The sequence below is a fragment of the Heterocephalus glaber genome, unplaced genomic scaffold (genome assembly GCF_053883595.1).
Source record: "Heterocephalus glaber isolate CG9 unplaced genomic scaffold, H.glaber_assembly_v1.0 deba00001608, whole genome shotgun sequence".
Lineage (NCBI taxonomy): Eukaryota > Metazoa > Chordata > Mammalia > Rodentia > Bathyergidae > Heterocephalus > Heterocephalus glaber.
In genome coordinates this window covers 29,222,460-29,244,798 of record NW_028258379.1, presented here as the reverse complement: position 1 = coordinate 29,244,798, position 22,339 = coordinate 29,222,460, and the positions used below count along the sequence as shown (strand labels likewise).

General features: G+C 43.7%; 1 protein-coding gene across 11 annotated transcripts in view; it reads right to left on the bottom strand.

The window, feature by feature from the left end:
- Tdp1 (tyrosyl-DNA phosphodiesterase 1) overlaps window positions 1-22,339 on the bottom strand; it is a 95,901-nt gene that overhangs the window by 473 nt on the left and 73,089 nt on the right. For 3 of the 11 annotated variants that reach the window (XR_015445095.1, XM_087195467.1, XM_087195464.1), the window contains 2 exons: window positions 19,492-19,600; window positions 12,709-13,487 (listed from right to left, as the gene is read on the bottom strand). Coding sequence is in view for 8 of the 11 variants with exons in the window: in XM_087195464.1 (XP_087051590.1) it covers window positions 13,363-13,487; window positions 19,492-19,600 (234 nt within the window). In the remaining 3 variants the exon portion in view is untranslated. Of the gene's footprint in view, window positions 1-5; window positions 2,705-12,708; window positions 13,488-19,491; window positions 19,601-22,339 lie in introns of those variants that run through there. The other 8 variants (XR_015445094.1, XM_087195466.1, XM_087195465.1 and 5 more) reach the window with 5 other exon arrangements.

Below are 22,339 nucleotides of genomic sequence, written 5' to 3'. Positions count from 1 at the left end.
CAGCCGTGGCAAATCTTCATAGCATATGATCTTCCCCTCCAGTTCTGTCTCTCTCTCGCTCTCTCTCTCTCTTTGGTACCGGGATCGAACTCTGGACCTTGCGCTTGCTAGACAGGGTGGTGGAAGCACTGAGGTAAATCCCCAGCCCTCCAGGTCTCTTTTTATGCCATTGGCAACAATCCTCAGGAGGGCCTTCCACACCCAGAACCAAGCTGACTCAGTTCAGCTGGGTGTTCCAAGTTGACCATTAGCTAATCCACCACAAGGGAAATGTCTGTATACCCAGGGTCAGTAATGCAATTATTTTGTCATATTTTATTATGAAAAAATTCAAACATATCAAAAAGTTAGACAAATTTTACAGTGACACCTGAATACCCACCACCTTGACTCTACAATTAACACTGCACTGTTCTGTACTTAATATCTATCTGTCCCTTTTTTCATCCATCAACACATGCATTTCAACAAGTTGTAGACATCTGTCCCGGCTACTCTGGGGGTTCAGGCAGTAGCCTCCCCGCCCCCTCCAAATTGGAGATTGAACCTAAAACCAGCACATGGAGCTACATCCCCAGATCTTTGCTTTTTTAAAATTTTGAGACAGAGTCACACTAAGAGTTAAAATACCCATGCTGGGCTTGAATTTGCTTTCATCCTGCCTCAGCCTCCTAGAGAGCTGGATTACGAGTGTGTGCCTTCAAAACTGGATTACAAATTTGAAGGCGGCCTGGGCAGTTTAGCAAGGCCTTGTCTCAGAATTTAGAAAGGGGATGTAGCTCAATGGTAGAGTTCTTGCCAAGCATGTATGAAACCCTGGTTCCAACCTGCAGTTCAGAAACAAACAAAAAATAAATTTGTAGATACTGACACTTTCACTCCCATCCCCAGTACTTCTAACATTATCTAAAGTTCACTATTTATGGATTTTTTCTTTTTCAGTAAAATCATTACATTATTGCATATAATGAAATGCACACATTTTCAGTATACCTACCATTAGCTCAGTTCTGATAAATGTGTACATCTTGGAAGCCAAACACTAATTTAGCCAACTTACCAACCAAATACCACTAACAGATCAGAATTTCTGCAAGTCTCTTCCCAGTAAATCCCCACCCATGTACCCCCAGAAGAAATCACTGTTACGAGTTTTTCTCTCAAATACTTTTCCCTTTATAGAATTCAGTTTTGCCTGTTTTAAGTCTCCAAAATAATGACAGAAACATGCAATCTTCTTTGTGTAAAGCATTGCTTTTGAAGTTTATGCTATATGTCTTAGTAATTTGTTTTTATTGCTAATTTTTCATTGGATATGCCATCGTTTTATTCACTGTCCTACTGATAGAAACTAATGAGTGTTAGAAATTTTGGTTATCATAAATAAAATGGTTAGGAACATTCTTGTACAATTGTGGATGTGTTTCTTATCTCTTGGATAAATACCTGCAAGTGGAATTGCTGGCTCATAGGATAGGTATGTACTTAGTTTCTGAAGAAACTGCCTGACATTTTTTTAGAATATCTGGACTAAGCATTAATGTATAATAGTTCCAGTTTCTGTAACCCTCTGTATCACTCATTTTAATGCTAAATAGTGTATTTTGGTGAATATATAGATTATCTCATTGTGGTTTTAATTTGCATTTCCCTGATATGCTTATTGGCCATTTGTATATCTTTCTAATATTTCTGTTGAAATATTTTACTCATTTAAAAATCTGGTGTCTATTACTGAGTTTTGAGGATTCTTTATGTGTCTAGGATACTACTTCTTCAGAAATATATCTTAAAATGACTTTCTACCTCTGGCTTGACTATTTTCTTAAATCTATTTCCTGACAGAAGTTTTTAATTTTGGTGAAGGCCAATATATTAATCTTCCATGTTTGGTGGCCTTTGTATACTAAGAAATCGTTACCTCCCTCCCCATACTTCCTTACTTCTGTCCTTAGTGTAGTCAGGGTTTTCAAGGGAAATAGATTTAATACAGGACACACAGTTTATAGGATTATTTTTTAATAGTCACCCAAAAAGTCAAATGCAGAGGAGTGTAAGAGATCTAACTGCACACTAGAGACCCAAAGAATCCAGCCAACGTCCTGGATTCCACGGCAGTGTCCCACACAAATCCAGCTGAGGGCCTAGAGTCCAAGGCAATGTCCCACACAAGTCCATCCAGTGGCCTAGAGCCCATTGCAATGTCTCATGCTTGTCTGTATTGAGGATCTGCACCGGGAAGGCCCAAAGGCCAGTGGTGGAAGCCAGAAAACCTGTGCCACCAGGCTGAGGGATCTGCACTGGAGCAAGGAAGTGATGATCACAGTGAAGATCAGAGCTGCCCTGACAAGAACAGCAACCCTTCCCAGTGACAGGCCCCAAACGCCTCCTCCGATGAGAACAGCCAAATTCACATTAGGAAAACCAACTGCAGCAAGCTTCTCCTAGAAAATCAACAGCCCACGATCTTCCCCTCCAGCTCTCTTTTTATGCCACTGGCAACAATCCTCAGCTGGGTCTTCAATGCCCAGACCACATTGATTCAGTTCAGCTGGGTGTTCCAAGTTGACCATAATCCACCACAGTCCTCTTCCTCCCAGATTTCATATTTGGGTCTTTGGTCCATTTTAAAGTTTGTTTCTGTATGGTGTGAGAACAGAGTTGAGGTTCATTTTCTCCATGTGGATATCCCGTTATTCCAGTGCTATTCATTGAAAAGATAAATAGGAATGGATTTATTTCAGGAATCTATATTTTGTTCATTAATTCTCCGCTCTTATGCTAGTACCATAGTATTTCATTCCTTGCAGCTTTATACTAGGTCTTGAATTCAGGAGGGCAGTCCTCCAACTTTGTTATTCTTTTTCAAGATTTCTTTGGATATAAAATCTTTGTTTCCGTAAAAAAAACCCTATAGAATTGGTTTGTTAATTTCATCAGAAGGCTTGTGTGATCTTGATTAGGATTGTGTTACATCTATTTTGGGGGAATACTGACATTTTGACAATTCACAAATGAGATTTATCTGTCCATATGTTTAAGTCCCACAAACAAGCTTTTGCACAAAGATCTTGCATATCATTTATAAATCCATTCTAAAGTATTGTTACTTTGATCTTATTGTAAATGGAACTTAAAAAGTTTTTCATTCGTTTGCTATAGTGTATAAACATACAAATGAGTTTTGCAAATTAACTTGAATCCTGAAACTTTGGTAAATTTACTCATTAGTTGGAGTTGTTTTGTCATTTAAGTTTCTATGTAAATAACCATGGCATTGGAAATAGAGCTTTTGCTTCTTCCTTCTCAATCTCTTTTTTGTTCTTGTCTTATTGCAATGTCCAGGACCTGAGTACATTATTGAATAAAGAGGTAGAGGCAGATCTCCTTGCTTTAAGATTGTGTGTGTGACTTCAGTTTATCATTGTTACATATGCTGCTAGCTGTGGGTTTTTCACAGAAACCCTTTATCAGGTTGTCCTTTAATTTTTACTTTTAGTTTTCTGAAGTTTTTTTTCCCTTTAAATAAAGCACGGACGTCTAGGCATGAGATTATACCTGTACCTGAGATTATAGGCATTCTTTTTCTTGACGTTTGCACATCTTTTTTAATTCATGTATTTTAACATATCTTTATGTATTGAAGTGAATTGTGTGTGTGTGTGTGTGTATGAGCAGATACAAGTGGGTCCTTTTTGGGGGGAGGGTAAGTTACTTCTGATAATTTCCACATTTTAATTGGATGACCAAACAAAACTCATTCAATGTAACTATTTTATATCTGTACTGTTTGGTAGGGTACTGTAATATGGTACCAACATCTGAGCACTTGAAATGTGCTAGTATAACTAAGGGACTGAACTTTTACTTTTATTTAATGTTCAGTTCAGTTTTTAGCCCTAACTATGAAAACATAATTCAATGGTCAGCCCAAGATCTAAGTAGAGTTTCGGTAAGATACAGACCTTGGGAAGCCTCTCTCTGGCTCTCTCTTCTCTGTCATTTCCCTTTTACTCCCAAGAGGCTTGGTTGCTCTCAACTGTCCATTCTGGGAACATTCCCGAACTCGGGACCTTGCACTTGTGAGGCAGGTGGCGGAACCACTGAGCTAAATCTCCGGCCCATTCTGATTCTTCAGGCCAGTGAAACTGTAGATTTTCCACTGGAGATTTGCTGTTCTGCATGACTTGACCTTAGGCTAAAAGTAGTAGGAAATAAGCAGCTCACCCAGTGTGGTGCTTTTCTTCCAGAAGTTGACTCATCCCGTTTCTACCTGCTTTTGGTCACTTTCAGTGTCTTTATGTAGTTGGATTTTAAAAATAAGTTTTCCCCAGAGCCTACAGATTTTATTTGAGAAACAGTTGGTTCAATAGAAGCCATTTAGTTTTGTCAGAAATCTGAAATTAACTTAGGTTCCCCCCCATACATTTTATATATATATATATTTTTTTTTTTAGTTAGGGTCTTGCTATGTAGTTCAGGCTGGCTTTGAATTCACTATGTAACCCAGGCTGGCCTTGAACTCTCAGTGATGCTACTGTCTCAGCCTCTTGAGTGCTGGGGTTACAGATGTGTGGCACCATGCCCAGTTATAATTAAATTTTCAAACAAATCAAAGTTGCAAGAATACCGTAGCAACTTGTAAATCCACAACTAGATGTGCAATTGAAATTTCCTATATTTATCAGACATCTAGCCATCCATTTATACACCTTACATTTCAGGCATTTCAAAGTAAACCATAGACATTAATACACTTGACCCTAAATACTTCCACAAATGTATTATTAACTATTGTTCAACACTTGTTTAGTTTTTGCTTTATGATGTAGAATTTATAAGTACACTTAATATACACACTTGAAATTTATATTGAGATTTTTTTAAAACCCGGCTTTGAGCTATAATTTACATACAATAAAAACTACCAATTTGGTGTATAATTCATGGGGTTTTTGTAACATGCAATCAACACCATAAGCAGGATAGAAACTTTCCTATTATCCTCCTAAGTTGCCTCCTGCTGTCACTCCATTCTCTCCACTGCCATACTTTTTTCTAAAAGCCACTCTGTTCTGCTTCAAGTGGAAGCCAGGGTGCCACTCCCCAGAACAAGAATTAGAGGCCACAGGGAGAGGCCATTGTTAGGGTTTGATCTAAAATGTCCCCAAAATCTCATGTATTCAGGGATGGGGCTTTTGAAAAGTGATTGGATCATGGGGGCACTATATTAAAGAAAATTTCCCCTAGAGCTTATAGCTTTTGAGAAAGAGTTGGTCCAACAGAAGCTATTTGGTTTTGCTAGAAATGTGATATTAATCCCCCCAACATTTTATATTGAAAATTTCAAATGCAAAGTTGCCATCAGTGGATTAATCCTTTGATAAATTCATAGCTGAATGTGCTGTGTGAGGTGGTGGGGCAGGTTACTGGGAATGGGACCTGAAGGGTTTATTCTTGTCTAAGGCTCCTCATCTCCCTGCTTTCTGACTACCATGAGGTGAGCAGCTTTCCTCTGCCATACCCTTCTGCCATGATGTTCCCGACTTAAAGCCAGCTGACTATGGACTGAATCCCCCCAAACCATGAGCCAAATTAAACCTCAAGTTGTGGGTCTGAGGTATGCATCTCAGCAAGGAGCAAGCTAATACAATCACCCACTGCCTAATGTGTCCTAGAGGGTGAGAGAAGAAAGATGGAAAAGCAGAGCTAGGATCCTGGGCTTTTTAGAAGTGTCTAAGAAAGTGTCTTAAGTGACCACAGCACACTCCTCATGGTAGATTTGGTCAATCCCAGCACAAAGATACCCATTGCTTGAGCTTATTATGCCATCAGAGGAGTTCAGGAAGCTGGAGCTTCCTTTCATCATCTTAAGAGGGATGAAATCTTGGACAGGTTCACATCCTCTTTGAGCCTGAATTTCTTCATTTGTAAAACCTTTATAAAACAGGGGTGAATGGGCCATGCTTGGCATGTACCATAATAGACCTTCAAGTATTTCTTGTTGGAAGCTATTTTATAAATAGTAAAACTCTTGACCATGCAATTATTTTAAATTTCCACAATGTTGTTTCTGATATTGAAAGATGGTTATATAAACTTTTTTTTTTTTTTTGCAAATTTAGACATTCTTATAATATCAAAAACAAAACATCCCCCCAAACCTTGTTCTACTGCTGCCTCATGGACAACCTCTCTCCCCAGGCCACTGCATGACCACTCTGCCAAGGCTCCCCTTTTGCCTTTGTGGTGTTCCCCTCCCAGCACATCACAACTCTTCCTTTCTTTTTATACCTGCCCCAGCATGCAACTGCTCTGCTGACATTTGGTTTCCTCCCAGCCCAATCAGATCATCCTTCCACATCTGTTTCCATCAGGTTCGAGAACCAAACGCCCAGTTACTCCTATCTGGATTACATGATGAGGAAGCTGCTTAGAAAAACATCTCTGCATGTGAGCCCTTCACTGTGGCTTACAAGGCACACCCAGCTGCTTCCTCCCCAAACCTGCAGACCCTCACCTCCTCTTCTCTCTTCACCAGCCATCAAATCAACTTACTCCTGGAGCTCACACTGACATAGACTCCCCAGCCCTATCCTTGGTCCCACTCAACTAGCATGGTAACCTTTCTTCCCAAGAAGCAGTGGGCACTAAAAACCTAGTCCTTTAAAGGCAGGAAGTACGTGAGCTCTGGAGAGTCTTTTGAGGTGTGCTTCTGAGAGGCTGATTCGAGAGACATGCTTCCATGGGAACAGAGCCCCTTTCCAGGAGATCCAGTGGCCTCTTCACCACCTTGTAGCAGTCAGGACTTAAATCTATCCATCTTCTAGAAACCACCCATGTTTAGTAGTCTGGCAGCAGGATCTGTGGAAGAATGCTAATTTCTAGAAGCAGACATTATATTCTACACTGGTATATTCTACCCTGCTCTAAGTGTCCCAGGACTGCCATTTCCAAGTACTTTTAAACCTTTATAGAGTTGCTGCCACTGTTCAAAGAGCACCATTTTACTTGATCCATACAACCCAAGAGTCAGTGCCAGTTTACAGGCGAGGACAGGAAGCCTCAGGCACAAAGTGACTTGCCTAAGGTCTCAGGTCTTAGGGGAGCAGAATTGTGACTACACAATTCTAATGAGTCCTGAGTGTTTGGTAGCTGTGTCACCTCCCAAGCCACTGCCCAGGTTTCTGTTTTTATTCAGAGTGGATGAACTAGCAAATCTAGGAAAGAATACATCTTACATTGGAACCCTGACCACATTCACAGATATGCAAATTGAGACAAAATAGCCTCACTTTGTGCTACACCCAAATATTTTATTAAAAAGGACTAGTCTTGACTCACGGAGTTGATTTTGTGATGTGCTAATGGCGATTTCATGACTCACAAAGGGTGATGACCCAGAGTTTGAAAATAGTTCCACAGAGCTCATAGTACCAGGACTCATTTATTTATGCAGCTTTTTCAGAAACCTGGGTTTTTAAACTTCTCTACTTGGTTTCCTTTTGCTTTTAAATAAATTCTACTAGCTTTGTACAAATTAAGAGGCATAAGCAGGTCCCTTTGGTAAAATATTAAACCTTTACAACTAGAGACACTTCACTGCGGAGTAAACACCAGGCATTTCTCATCCATCCTGGGAGATCCCCACCCCCTTCTCCAACTCCAGGGCAGCCCCAGGATCTGAAGTGGACACATGGGGAACAGACAGGAGGTGGATCTACAGCCTCATGCTGAAGCTTCCACAAAAGTATTTTCTTTTCCCTGGAATGAGCAGTTGGAAGGAAGTTGGGATCCTGGGACCGTGGGGGGTTTCAGTCTCCAGGTGGAGAGAGACAGCTTGCTTGAGAACAACACCCAGATCCTGGAGAGTAGGGCTGAAACCTGGAGATGGTCTTGGTTACCCTATGGGATACCTCCAGTCCATTCACGGACTCCTGGTGAAGTCTCTCTTCTTCCACAAACATAGTTAACCTGGTTTGTTACTATTAAAAAAAATCCTAATGCATCCTTTCATTAAAATATTGACAAAATGTTATTGAATAATACTCATAGATACTTCTAACCTTTCTGAACAAGTATTGCAATTGTTATAATTTCTAAACAACCTATAAGCTGGGCATAGTGGCACATGCCTGCAATCCCAGCAACTGGCAGGCTGAGGCAGGGGGATCGCCATGAGTGCGAGGTTGGCCCAGGCTACATAGTGAGTTCAAGACCAGCCTGAACTAATAGCAAGACCCTGTCTTGCTATAAAATCTTGCTACAAAAGGAACAGCAGATGTGGGACCAAATGACTTGGAGATGTGAATAATAAACATTGGTCAGACTGTATTTTAATTCGAGCTTTGTGTAGGCCTAAAAAGAATAAAGAGCCATCTACATGCAACACTTGGCATCTGCTTTGAGCCAGACTAGCCTGGAACTCTGTAAAATATGGACTTCAGACTGTACTGAGACTTGCAATGCTCTGGTCCCTGTCTGTTTATCACCTGTTACCGAGAGGTATCTTTGTTTTATGGAACCCCAGAACCCCATTTCATGAACCACCTCCCCCTGCCTAGCCCATATCTTCTATGCTGACTTTTCGGTGACATCTGGCCTGACTCCTTACGCTCTATCCTAGCTTCTAGTGAGTCAACATAAACAGCAGGCTTCAGCTGCAGAACCTAACAGAAAAGACCCAACAATGCAGTTTCCAGTTCTCCATGTTCCACCTCAAAAGGAGTCTGCTCCTCCAGTTCTGTCTGGCTTGAATAATTCAGTCACTCAGTTCTGCATACGGATGTGACAGTGGTTGATTTTATGTGCTGCCAGTTAGTTCAGTCACGCCAACCATGACTTGCTGTTACAGTGCATGAAAATACACCCGGTCTTGTATCTTCAGTTTCATCTCATGTACACAAAGCCTGTTCCTAGGCTCAGCTCGGGCACATCTGCCACATTTATTGCCTGGACCCTCACAGTACAGCACAGCTTAGTGTTCAAATCCCAGCTCCGTCCTCACCAACTGTGTGACTTTGCAAATCTTAAGTGGAGCAACCAGTACCTTCTTGATAGGGATATGATGAACACTGACCATGGAACATCTCCTGCCACTAACAGCTCAGTACTTGCTGGTTGATGCCAATGCTCAGGGACCAGTGGACAAAGGCTAGGCTAAGAGTTGGGTCCTGGTTGTGTCATCGCTGGCATTTCCTGGGAACAAGTGGCTGCAACTAGCCCCTCATCTGATCTGTCTCATCGTTTGTGTGTGAATCCTATTATATAAGCAATGGCTTCCTAAGACATAAGTTACTAGTTGATAAAATCACAGTAAGAAATGGTAAAGTCTGTGGTACTCTTGTTCTGGATATTGCTTGAAATAAGTGGGCTATTAAATTTGAAAAATAGGTTAGATCATAATGGGATCTAACCTATGTGTAACATGCAGTTACCATATAGTCAATAGAATTTTTTTTTGGTACTGGGGACCGAACTTGGGTCCTTGCGCTTGCGCAGCAGGCAACGAAACCACTGAGCTAAATCCCCAGTCTAGTCAATAGAATTTTAGATTTAGCCCTACACTGTAATTCACCAATTTATTCCTGCTGGTCACTGAAGTCCTATGTAGACAACTGCCATAATTTGTCACATGTAAGTAATACAATCAATCATTATAATTGCTACGTTTTATAAATGTAAATAAAGAATGCCTATCTAAACTCTTTTTCAAGGTACTCAACAGGCAGAAGCAAGCATTCCCAAGGGATTCTCTTTTTATGAAATCTAAAGGAAGAGGTTATAGCTATAGTTCTTTGATAATGAAAGTCACATGTCCCAAGATAGGAATTTTAAAACATCTACATCATTCAAAAATGGTTTCACAATGGATCAAGTAATTGTAGGTATTGTCTCCTTAGAAAATAAACTTGGAATTTCAAATGGAAGAAAAAGACTGACAAAAATCAAATTCAAGAGTCTTATTTTAAACATACTAAGTCTGATGCATAAATCATGCTAATGACTTCTATTAAGGAAAAACCACATAACTTCTACCCTAGATTCCAGGAAAAGAAAGCTCAACCTGTGCGGTGTGGTGTGGTTGCAGGAATGCACACACTTCTGAGGCAGCAGAGTCTTGGTTCCACTGTTTGATGAGGGACCTTCTGTGATTTAACTCCCTTGAATCTTAGTTTCCTCATCTGTAAAATGGGGCTAACAATGGTGCATTCCTCAAAAGGCAATATGAAGATTAAGTTAAAAGCATAGGAATTGAAATATAGGAAGAACTCAGAAAACATGATTTAACTATCGTGAAAAAAATACAACCTCCCAAACCAGTGAACGTCAAGGGTGATTTATATTACACTAAGGTTAAAAACAGGTAGCTTTTCCCAGATAAGTTGATAAATAATTTAAAAATCCAATCTCCCACCCTCCCCCCAAGAGGCTGGTAGCAGACTGTTCCTCCCTTCCTGTGACAACTCATGAGCAGTGGGGGACAGAATGGCAGGCAAATCCCTTCAGGTTGCCAGGTGTCAGATTTGCCACTTCTCTGCCTTCACACTTTTTAGGTCTCTGTGACGCTCAAGCCCTCAGCACATTCTGCTGGAATTCATTATCTCCTGTGAAAACCTCATTCAGGCTACACGTCTTTTTCCACAAAAGGATGTTAGGTAAGACTGAAAAAGAGCAAGATACTGTACACCTTTTTATGGAAAAAAAAAAAAAGGCAGTGGTTCCTTTTGGCCACATGTAGAAAAACTCTCCTATAGGTGGGCATGGTGGCACCCACCTTTAATCCCAGCTACTCAGGAAGCAGAGGTGGGAGGATTCTAGGGTTTGAGATCGAGCTGGGCAATTTAGTGGCGGGGAGGAGAGAAGAGAAAGGAGAGAGATGGGGGGGCGGAGAGAGAGAGAGAGAGAACCAGCCAGCCCAAGCAAGGCATCTTTCTCAGTCTCCTTTGTTGGCGGTTTACAAAGACGCTAAAGGTTGACTCATGGTAGTTTGTTCTCATCGGTGTATAAAGCCACTGGACAATGTTTCTGTGAGTCCACAGAGGGTGCCAGGAGATGGGAAAAAGGGACAGAAGGGGCCATCCTGCTTCCCATGGATAGAAAGGAGGGGAGCATGCTTCAAGTGGGAAGGAGTAACTACTGAACCCCAATCTGAGAAGAACTGAACCACAATTTCTTCAAAAAAATGAATGTGCAGGTTTGATGGTGCTTTTTTCTTTTAATACCACTCTGGATAATTTAGCAGTCCCATTGAAAAAAGGACCACGTGGGCAGAAATGCTTACTTTTTGCATACCACATGTTCTTGATTATTTATTTATTTGCATACCACAAGTTCTTGATATTCTTGGGGCACCATTTCCCCTGAGTCCTAGTAACGATGTTGAGGAAATGCATGCCGCTGGCCCTACCTTGCCGGCCTGGCTTGGCCCTGCCTCCTGTGAACCCATGCTCATGGGCAGGGGGCACCGCACTGCTGACCCCCACCAGGGGCAAAGTGACACGGATTGCCCAGTGTGACCTTGGGTTGTGCCCAGCCTGCTCTGCACAACCTCTGTCTAGGTGGCCTCCACGGCCCCGGAGAGTCTAGAGGAGTGGGCTGGGGAGCGGATCTGTGGCAAGTACAGACAGATGAGCAGCAAACCCATAGTGCCCCTCACAGGCATGACTGCCATCGTGCTGACTGGCTCGGTCCTGCTCCAGGGCAGACTGACCACTAGCAGCCATTTCCGAGGTGCCCCTGATGATGGAGGGGCTCGCTGAGTGCTGCTCGGAACCTGGTGCCGCCACCACCACGTCCCCGACCCCTCAAGGAGGGGAGCATCAAACCTCAGGGTCTTCACCCAGCTGACCGTGGGACGTCTGCTTGGGGCTGGCCCCACCATGACAGTGGCATCAACTGCCAGCACGGGGGACCGTCCAGGTTCCTCACTACAGTCGGCTCATGTGATGAGCGTGTGACACTGGCACCTACACAGAGGCTAGGGCCAGACAAGCTTTAGTTTTCTTACCCATGAAATGCAGTGGTTTAACTAATTCTGTGGCTTTCATGTTTTTTTTTTTTTTTAAAGCAGAAAAATATCCCAAATAATATCCTTGATGGAATCCCAACATGTGAAGTGGAGCTTCTCTGCTGGAAGGTGAGAGGAGCCCCTGCAGCCCTGTCTCCCCAGCCTCCTGTGTCACCCCGACACCCCCAGCCAGACTCCACCAAGGGCTGGAGCTGCTCACCAGCCTCAGCCATGGATCCCAGGAACATCTGCAGATTCAGGTTCTGCCACTCCCAAAAGGCACACTCAGAAAGCAAAGAGAGGCAGGAGTGAGAGAGCAAAGGATCGAACTCTTTCTCTGAAAAGCTCCTGTTTGGATGAAGGGCACCTCCGGAGACAGAGAGGAAGTACCAAGTGCAAAGTCAAGCTTCAATTCAGAACAGCTGACACCATCATGAAAGTCTACATTCCCAGGAGAATAATTTCACATCTATATATGTACACTTTTTTTTTTTAACATCGTGAAGTTTAATTGCTTTCTTCCCAAAGCATATAAAAGTGAGTTAAGAAAATAGCACCTTTTTTGTTTGTTTTTGGTACCGGGGATCGAACTCAGGACCTTGCGCTTGTGAGGCAAGTAGTGGAACCACTGAGCTAAATTCCTGGTCCAAAATAAAGTAGGAATGTCAGTAATGACCATTAAAAGTCTAACACCCGTGTTCACAAAAGCAACCTTTGCAGAGTTTTATAGAGGTGCAAGTAAGACTTTAAGGAAAGTGAATACTGAGTACAAACAAGAACATTTAGGGTCTGAGGCTCAGCAACATCTTACGCTCCAATTTCACAGGGCTTTAGGATTCTCAGGAGGGCACCCACATATTCCCGTGTCTATCTGGTGCTTTGACATAAGGAATGTTCCAAATCCATGGCCGGTCTGGAGAAAGAACACATCATATAGATATTTGAACAGGATCACAGGAAAATTTCTCACCTGATGGGACAAAAGCACTTGTGTGCTAGGTTCTCCGACCTATAACGAATGTATTCTGAATGAACCCCAGAAGATACCCCTGCGGACACGTTAGGACACAGGGCTCAATGAGCAAGGGAGAGGCAGGTAGGCTAGCAGAAGGACCCCAGAGGCGAATCTGGCCCTGCCACCAAGCTGAGTCACACTGCAAGTCATTCAGCAAGCCGAAACCAATTTCCTCATCTGAACCTATGTCGTGGACCTGTCACAAGGAATAAATGAGGCAAATCATGGCGCATGGAAGACACAGCATCTGGCATATGGCAAAGGTTCAGCTTTTGTTGTTGTTGAAGGTTCACAACTAATGCGACGTGAAGTCTCTGTTATATGATGCAGACCTATATCAAAAGAGGCAGCACGCCTGGGCACGGTATGCTGGAGAGAACTCTGAGGACCTGTGTCCAAATGCCATCTCCATCCCGCTCAGCACCTTAGCGAAGGCATTGGTTTTTGGCCTTGGTTCCTCCTCTGTGAAATAGGAAATTATTACATTAGCAACTGCCAGGGATTACTATGAAGCTAAATGAGAACATCTGTGCAAGTTCCTGGCCTGTTGTAGGTGTTCGATAAACAGGAATTTTTCTTCTTCTAACTGATTTTTTCAGAAATTGAAAATAACTTCAACAAATCACTCTCGCTATGCATCACTACCGCTAGAGTCACACCATTTCAAAAGAGCCATAACATGGGTAGGGTATAAATATATCACAAGGATTAAAAATAAATCCCCAACTTTGAAGGGCTGCAGTGCTTATTGTAAACTTCCACTTCCCAGGTCTAAAAGAGACTGCCAGGCTACTGCAATGTGCTCGCCTTCTCAGGGACCCTTCCCTCTCCCCTCCACAGACGTGAGGGCAGCTCAGAGGACAGTCGGGCAAATAATGGTCTCTGTTGCGCTTTCCCTGCAGCAGACCTCGCTGATTGTGTTCAATAATCTCAGAGCAATCATGCAAACAGGAGCACCCAGCAGGATGTGCAGGAAAAGAGTTCCAAAATGGCAACAAATTATCAGAACATTGTTGATTGCCTTTGGCCTTGGGAAGGTTGGAAAGCATGAAACCAAGTTCTCTTTGTTAATTTAACAAGCTTGTGGAGAGTAGTAACCCTGCTTTATGTGTTTGTTTCATAAGAGGTCCAGGGACTGGCAGGGTAATGGAGGAGGGCCTGACTCCCCACTGATTTAACTAAACCCCCATTCTCTTCTATTGGAAACACATCTTCTGTGCCTGGACCTCTATTATTTACCAATCTTACTGCTCTGTGGGGTAAAATCAGCTATGCTTGATTCCCAAGGTGGAGGGAATAAAGTAGATGATAGTGATGTTCTTCACAGTAATACGGGATTTGTGACGCAGGCATTTACTAAGTAGCAGCGTCAAGATCACCACTCCATTTATTCCTTTTCCTCAAAGTTACACAATAAGGACTGAGGAAGGGTCTGGTAACCTCCTTGTTGGCAAATTCCCTGCAGCTCTGCTTTATAAATGAGCAGAATGTCCGCACGGTGGGCCGATCATCCATTATGCTGGCTGACAGGTCTATGTGAACTTCTACGCAAACTAGAGGGAAAGCCAGAAAAACAGCCCCAGAGACAGGACTGGGGCTGGGATTTGGCTCTTTTTACCCTCTGCTACTGGAAATCAGCATTAAAAGTGGCCTAGAGGAAACTTTAACTTTAAGCAACCTCCTGAATTGTTCCATGAGAGAATAACTGGCCTTATAATACATTTATGCATATTTAAAGTGCTAGCTAGACACCAGGGACTTTGATAGGTGTTCTGGACAGACAGGGGAGAAAAGCCCGACATGCAAGCCTCATGCAGCTTACAGCCCAGGTGAGCAGGATGCCCAGGGAGATGGCATTCTGACACTCACCATGTCTGTGGAGCAGCTCCCTAACCTGACCCACAAGAGACTCACTTGTCAGAGAAAGTGCATTTCCCAGGACCCAGACCAGGCTGGGGCCTGGCAATGTGTGGTTGTATCAAATTCCAAAGGTGATCTGGCTGCAGTCAGAGTTTGGGATGCAAGGCTGAAGGGGATGGGATGCTGTTTTGTTCCCCCTGGAATAGAACGTGAAGATTGTAGAGAGGGGAGGGGCGTGACCAGGTGTGCTTGGCAGCAGTGTAGAGGATGGCTTCCGGTGGGAGGAGAGAGGCTGTGAAGGTGAACGCGGTGGGGGGGGGGCAAGGTCTGGTGAGAACTGAGGAGGCCTAGTCAAGGCTGCAGCTGGGAACGGGAGCCTGCAGGGCTCCGATGTCTTTGTCTTTATATGGCTGCATTGTGCTCATCTTAGGCCTTTTTGCTAACTCCAGAACTCAGTGCTTGCAGAGGGAGCTCAGGGCAATGGTAAAGGGGCGTGGATGCTGGGGCCAGCCTGCCTGTGGGACCTGACCAAGTTAACCCGAGGGTCCTAGGTTCCTCATCTGGAATTGGGGGTGGCACTACAGTACTCAGCACGCAGCTGTGAGGATACCATGAAATAATTCAGGCCATATGCTCGTATTTGCTCCTGGTACATAAATAGTGCTTAATGAAGTGCTAACTACTGTTATAATTACCACCATCTCAACTCACAGGGGCTGAGGATTGTCATTATCCTATACACTGTAGGTTCCCAGCGGTTTTGTTTTTTTTTTTTGTACTGGGGACCGAACTCAGGACCTTGCACTTGCGAGGCAGGCAGTGGCCGAACCACTGAGCTAAATCCCCAGGCCCCCTCAGCAGTTTTCAACAATCAGATAAATTTTAAAAATTGGTGATTTTTCTTTATCAGAAGACTTCTTGAAAAAAATACTGTTTCTGTTAGCATAATGGGTTTGGTTGTATACAACTTCAGGAGAGACAACTTGGGCCTCCCTGGTTTACCAATATATACCCAGGCACCCAGACAGAGCTTGCACACAGTAGGAATCCACCGAGAGAATGGATAAACAGCAGTTATTGCACAAAGCAGGGAACCCTGGTAGCTCAGTCTGTTTCTGCTTCACTTCATTTGATCTTTTTTTTTTTTAATTTCAAGATATCTGCCCATAACTCTTAATGGCAGGTGTTTTTGTTTTGTTTTGTTTTGCAGTAACAGAAATTGAATCTGGGGCCTTTGCACTGAACTATAGCCCCGGTCCTTTTTTAAATTGTTAAATTTTGAGGCAGGGGCTCACTGAATCACTAAATTGCTCAAGCTGGGATTGAACTTGTGACCCTATTGCCTCAGGTTCCTAGAAGGCTGGGATTATAGGTGTGTACCACTGCATCTGGCTCATGGCAGTACATTTCTTTGCTAAGCTTTTTCTCAGGGTTTATTACTTTTATTTAATCTTTCAAAGAACCAACTCTTCAATTCATTGATTCTTTATATTGTTTTTGTAGTCCCAAATACATTAATTTCTGCTTTGATCCCTATAATTTCCTCTGCTAAGCTTTTTCTGTAGTCTTTTTTTTTTTTTTTGGTACCGGGGATCGAACTCAGGTCCTTGTGCTTGCACAGCAGGTGGTGAAACCACTGAGCTAAATCCCCAGCCCTTTCTGTAGTCTTTTGGTTTACAAAAATATGAAACAAGATACCAGGTATATGTTATAATGGTTTGAAAATCACTTTTTAAAAATGAAATGCTTTTAGAATGTTCTTGATCACTTATTTTTCTACATTTTAGTAAAATGCCTTTCTATAATCCACGTGGCTCCCTCGAATGCTGCTACATCTGAACCAGTGAACCAGTGATATGTGAGTTACTGGCATTATTATTCTACATGGTATTGAGGCAGTGTAGAAGATGAAATAGTATTGACAAAATAAAATGCTTCAGTTTTTCTTGTATCTTTCAAAGAAAATGCCTAAGAAACAAGAAAAGTTCAGTGAAACACAAAGCATTCTGCTTGCTGGCCAAATAGATTTATCATCATTCCACAGTCTAAGCTATAACCCAGGTGTAAATTGAGATCTTGATGATGCTTTTTCTGCTGAAGGAGATGGAACCTCAGAATATTTCTAAGATTCTCCTAGTTCTTTCATTTTTGCTTTTCTGCTCATCTGGAAATACAGGGAAGATGGCTGTGGGAATCCAGCCAGGGTTATGGAGTACAAGATCCAAGGTCAGACCTGGGGGTTAAGCCCAAGGAAGTTCTATCAGGACCCACCTCTACTGTGTTTATTCAAGAGAACTCAGGTTAAAAATGGAAAAGGCCAGTTAATTTTCCTGCAATCCCACCTACAGGGGGGCCCTGAGGGAGGCAGAAGGGCCGTAAATTCTAGGCCAGCCTGGGCAATGTAGAGACCTCGTCTCAAAATAAATAAAAGGGCTGTGTGTGTGTATGTGAGTGTGTGAGTGTGTGTGTGTGTGTGTGTGTCTCAGTGCTTCCGGGGTTCAATCCCAGAATCACCAAAAAGAGACAGACAGGCAGACAGACAGAGGAAGGGGGAAGACGAAGGGAAGGGGAGAGGGGACCTAAATAGAGAAGACAAAAGCATAGCACTAAAGTGAGAAGGGGGAAGTGACTGTCCTATGCCAGCCTTATTAGACTTTTAAAAGGCACTGTTCCAAGGTAAAGGAGAGGGGAGAGAATTCCTGCTAATTCTTGTTCTGTTATGTGCCACAAACTGAGTAGCCGCTGTAAATAGGACAATTATGAAAACTCTGAGCTAAACACTGTATATTAAGCACATTATAGATATCATCTCAGTTAATTTTTTCAGCACCCCGTAAGGCAGGCACTCATATTTACTCATTTTGCAGAGAGATACAAGGGCCTAGAAAAGTAACTGCTCAAGGCCACTTAGGAAGCTGAAGAGCTCGCACGTGACCATGGCCTGGCTTTAGATCATGATTTTCCTCTTTAATTGGTAGCAGGTGGAGTGATCACAGATTCCTTGAAATTCTGATAAAATCTATATAACCTTGCTAATAGAAAAGAAATCTTCATGAACATATAGCGAACTTAGCAGAGTTACATCATAGATGGTTTGGGAAGAGAGGAAGGAGAAGAATGCTTTGGAACCTTACTATCAACACAAATGATCAGAGAGCACAGTCACTTGTAAGGCACGATGACATGCTGACAGCAGGAGAGGGGACTGGCTTTGACAGATGCATCAGTGTGATCTAAGAAACGGGCCCGTGGTGGGAGGGAGGCTGGGGAAGTTGCCGGGGGCCAGGCAGCATCATATAAGCAAGAGAAGGCCCTATGGGTGAGGCCAGCTCCCTCAAGGAAATGGTTTGGAATATTAATGGAGTGATGTCATTAAAACTTTGGGGTTTTTTTGGTACCGGGGATCGAACTCGAGTCCTTGAGCTTGCGAGTGGAACCACTGAGCTAAATCCCTGGCCCTGTCATTAAAACTTTCCAATCAAAAAAGTTTTCCCTCTTCAGATCTAGTACTTGTGTAGAAAACCTGCAGATTAGAATTTTGCTACTCATGTGGGTCTCTAGACTCCAGGGGAAAAGATGCTGGGTATGGTGATGTAATGAGCACTTGCCATTGTAAATTATTAATTGTGTCCTAATTGCACCACTCATCTGAGTGCGTATGGATGGCCTGGCCAGATGTGAGGCTGGATCACATCTAGGGCGGACGTGGGGGCGGTGGATGGGGGGATGGAGAAGCTGCACCTCAGCCGCAGGCTCTGAGGACATGGGACCTCCTATGGATCTTCCCAGGGATTTGCTATAGTGAAATGTATGTGATCACTGTCCTTAGGAAATTCATAGTCTAGTGCAGCAGTTTTCAAAATGTGGCAAGGGGACCTCACTAAGCCGTTATTTGTTATGTTCACTGTCACATTCACACAGGTGTGCAGAGGCGAGTTGATGCAATGTACCAACAGATCGGGAGGACCTGTGACACTTCGGCGGCCTCTCATGATGCATAATAGAGAGGCGTGTGAAAACATTAAATCATGAACACTTTGCTTGCTAATTTTTCTTCTAATTTTAGATACAGTCATTAAAATGTTGCAAGGGATTATTTTATTATTATTTTTTATTATGGCTGTACTAGGGACTGGACACAGGGCCTTCGCACTGAGCTCCATCCCCAGCCTTTAAAAATAAATTTGTTTTTTGAGACAGGGTCTCACTAAGTCACTAAGTTACCTAGGCTTGAACTTGGGATCCTCCTGCCTCAGCTTCCTATAGTGCTGGGATTACAGGACTGTACCACCATGTCTGGCCCTAACTAAGAAGTCAATAAGTAAAAATTTCTTGGTTCTAATTTCTAATATAGTAAACATGAATAGATATGAAGCCTCATGTGAATAAAAGCTCTTCATGCTGCTCAATAATTTTAAAAAGTACAAAAGGGTTTTAAGACCAACCAGTTTGAGGGCTATAGCTCCAGTGGCCCAGACAGACTGCTGCAAACCTGACAGAGGGTTCCACAAACCAGGCTCCCACTGAGAGAGGCCAACAGCATCTGTTGGCTCTTTTTGCTTCTAGCACATCACCCCACCCATGGTTCCCTGTGCCCATGTCTCACCTTTACTTCCGTATAGTTCCGGAGGCAGGTCGTATGGCACAGGGAAGGGAGGTGCAAGCTCCTGGCTGCCAGAGGAGAATTTCTGCTTCACCTTGAAGCTGGCCAGGCCCTGCAGACACACAGAAGAAACCTATGATTATATTCCATTTTCTAAAAAGAACCAGAAGACCCCAAGAAACAATTACGTCCTTTGGAGAGCCACAAAAACTCCAAGTGATTTCAGAGCTATTTTCAATGTCCGATAGGCAAATATAATTGTAACTTTCCCAAATTATTTTCTTTCCTAAAAATAAGAGAGGCTTACATTTCAGGAATTAAGTTTTCAAGAGTTTAACAAAAGATAGGAGGGAATCAAAAACAACATTTCTGGAGATTACAGCCCATTCTACTAAACACTATGTACAGGCTGGCAGGGAGTCTTGTAGAATTCACTGTATAAAAATACCTCGAAATACTTTCAATATTGCTATAGTAACAGACTGCCTGCTCAGGAGTAAGATATAAAAGTTGTTCTCGTGTATAATGAAAATGTTCCAGTAGGAATATAAAAATGAAAAATTTTTAAGAACTACCAAATGTAAGGTTCATTCCATGACCTTTTGAGCAGGGTGTTAATCTCAGGTGTGGAGGGGGGGGGCTGCCCCCTACCCAGGCCGATGAGCACACTGCCTTCCTTCTGCCGCAGGGCAGATGCTTCATACACTAGTAATGTCCCCAGGCCTCCACACACAAGCTTTTTCCAGGCTTTCCTGGCTCACCCTGGCACTCCGCTTTTTAGTCTATCCAGCTGTCTCTTGTGCCTCTTTACTAACCCCTTGTGGTGGTGGGCTTATTTGCCTAACTTAACACAACCTCGACAGGACACTAAAAGGGAAGGTGCTGACTGCAGCTTCCACCCAGTTGAAACTGGAATACAGTGTAAGCAGGACAGCGAAAAGCAGCACACCCTAGTGGTGTCAGACGGGCTGCCCACCCAGATTATGATGCTAAGATTTCACAGAAGATAGGAAAGGAGAACACATGATAAGCTCCACTTCTCCGCCTGCCCTTCACTCTTCCTCAGGCTTCCCCTTCCTGGGAAGCCCAAGATCCCCTATAAATCCACACCCTTTGACCTAGGGGAGCTTGGGAACTTCCATCACTAGATGCCCAAGTACTGATTTGTGCGACTCAGCAGAGTTCTGTTTGACTGGGACTACTGTCTTGGGGTCCCCACTGGGGCAAGGGCCCAGAAGTAGAGAGGTTAATGAAGTCCCCTTGTGGGTGAGGCTTGTGACATACAGGAGTCCTGGTTATACAGTCTGGAGAGAAACATTAAGCAAACACATTTCTACAAGTAAAATAAATAATCACAATTTGTAGCAAGTGCTGTGGGAACAGCCAGGAGTATTACAAGGGAACAGCAGGGCTTTGGAAGCAGGATTTGGGGGTTGGGCAGAGGAGGGCCAGCAGAACCCTCCCTGTCATTAAACCGTGGAAGAAGAGGAGAGCTTGAAGTGGGAGTGGGAAGAAGAATGTTCCAGGTGGAGGGAAAAGCAGGGTGGCTAAGATCTTTGTGCATTCTGGAAATTAAAATAGATGGTCGGTGGGACAGGTGGGTACTTTTGTGTTGGTCTCAATTTCCTCCTTGGTGAAAGTGGGATGGTAAAGCTCCTGGTGGTCATCATGCTGACGTTTCTAACTTCTGCGCCCGGCACAAGCCCTGGTGCACAGCAGGTGTGTAAGGAACGCGGAGCTGCAGACACGGGATGGCAGCACCTCCCCTGCTCTGTTGGTTTCTGCATGGGAACAAATGGAATACATGGGGGACAGTGCCACATGCATGTTAAGACCCGTAGAAAGGTATGGGGTGGCAGCATCTCTGATGGCGATGCCAATTAAAATACAGTGAAAGGCGGTGTGTGAAACATGCTGGGCACAAATGCCAGGCATAAAAGGAAGAATGGCCTATTTCCAGTAGCAGGATAAGGAAAGGCTTTGTAGAAGATAGTATTTTAGCTGGGCTTTAAAAAATTGGTATAATTTTGGTAAACAGAGTGATGGTAGGGAAGAACATCAGAAAAGAGGCCAGCATAATCCAGGGCAGACCTAGTAAAGCACAGAGCAGGCACATCTCGGGGTGGAGGGTGAAAACACTGGGGAGGTTTCAACGGGAGGCAGCATGGGCTTCCGTGGCTGTTACCTGTTAAACCAGAATCACTCCCTGGCTGTGGGACTTGGGATGGGACGTGAGTTGTCTTTCTCTGGGGACTCTCAGGTCCAGCAGGCAGAGAGGAGAACACCAGAACCCCAAGGGCGTGGCCCTGAGGAGGAGTCCCTGGATTCAAGCCCTGCCTGAAGAAAGGGACTCGTCTTCTTTGTCTGCTTTGTTGCTTACACTTGTTTGGGTTGAATTTCTGTCACTTACAACCCAAAGCACCACAGGACCCTGGTGAAGGAGTGTGGCCTTTACTTGAACAGTGAGAAGGTGCAAGGCGGCTTCAGAAGAGAAACATCTCGCTATGAAGGCGACTGCAGCAGCCTGGACAGTGACCTAGACAGGAACTCCCTAGAGCTGATCAAGAGTCACTGCCACAAGAGGACAGAGAAGGGCATGGTGACGCAAGGACTAGCATTGCAAAAAGCTTAGACACAAAGCGAGGTGACTCTGGATAAACAATATCCATGGAAAAAAATAAATTGGAAGATTTAAAAAATCAGGGACACATGAGGGTAGGGAACAGAACGAAGTAGCCTGGGAGACCAAGGACTCGAGGAGGCCTTGCGCCCGGCACTGAAGGTCACCACAGCCTCCTCCGGCCCCTACTTGTTCCCACTCAGCCACCAACTCCCCAGAGGCAGGGATGGG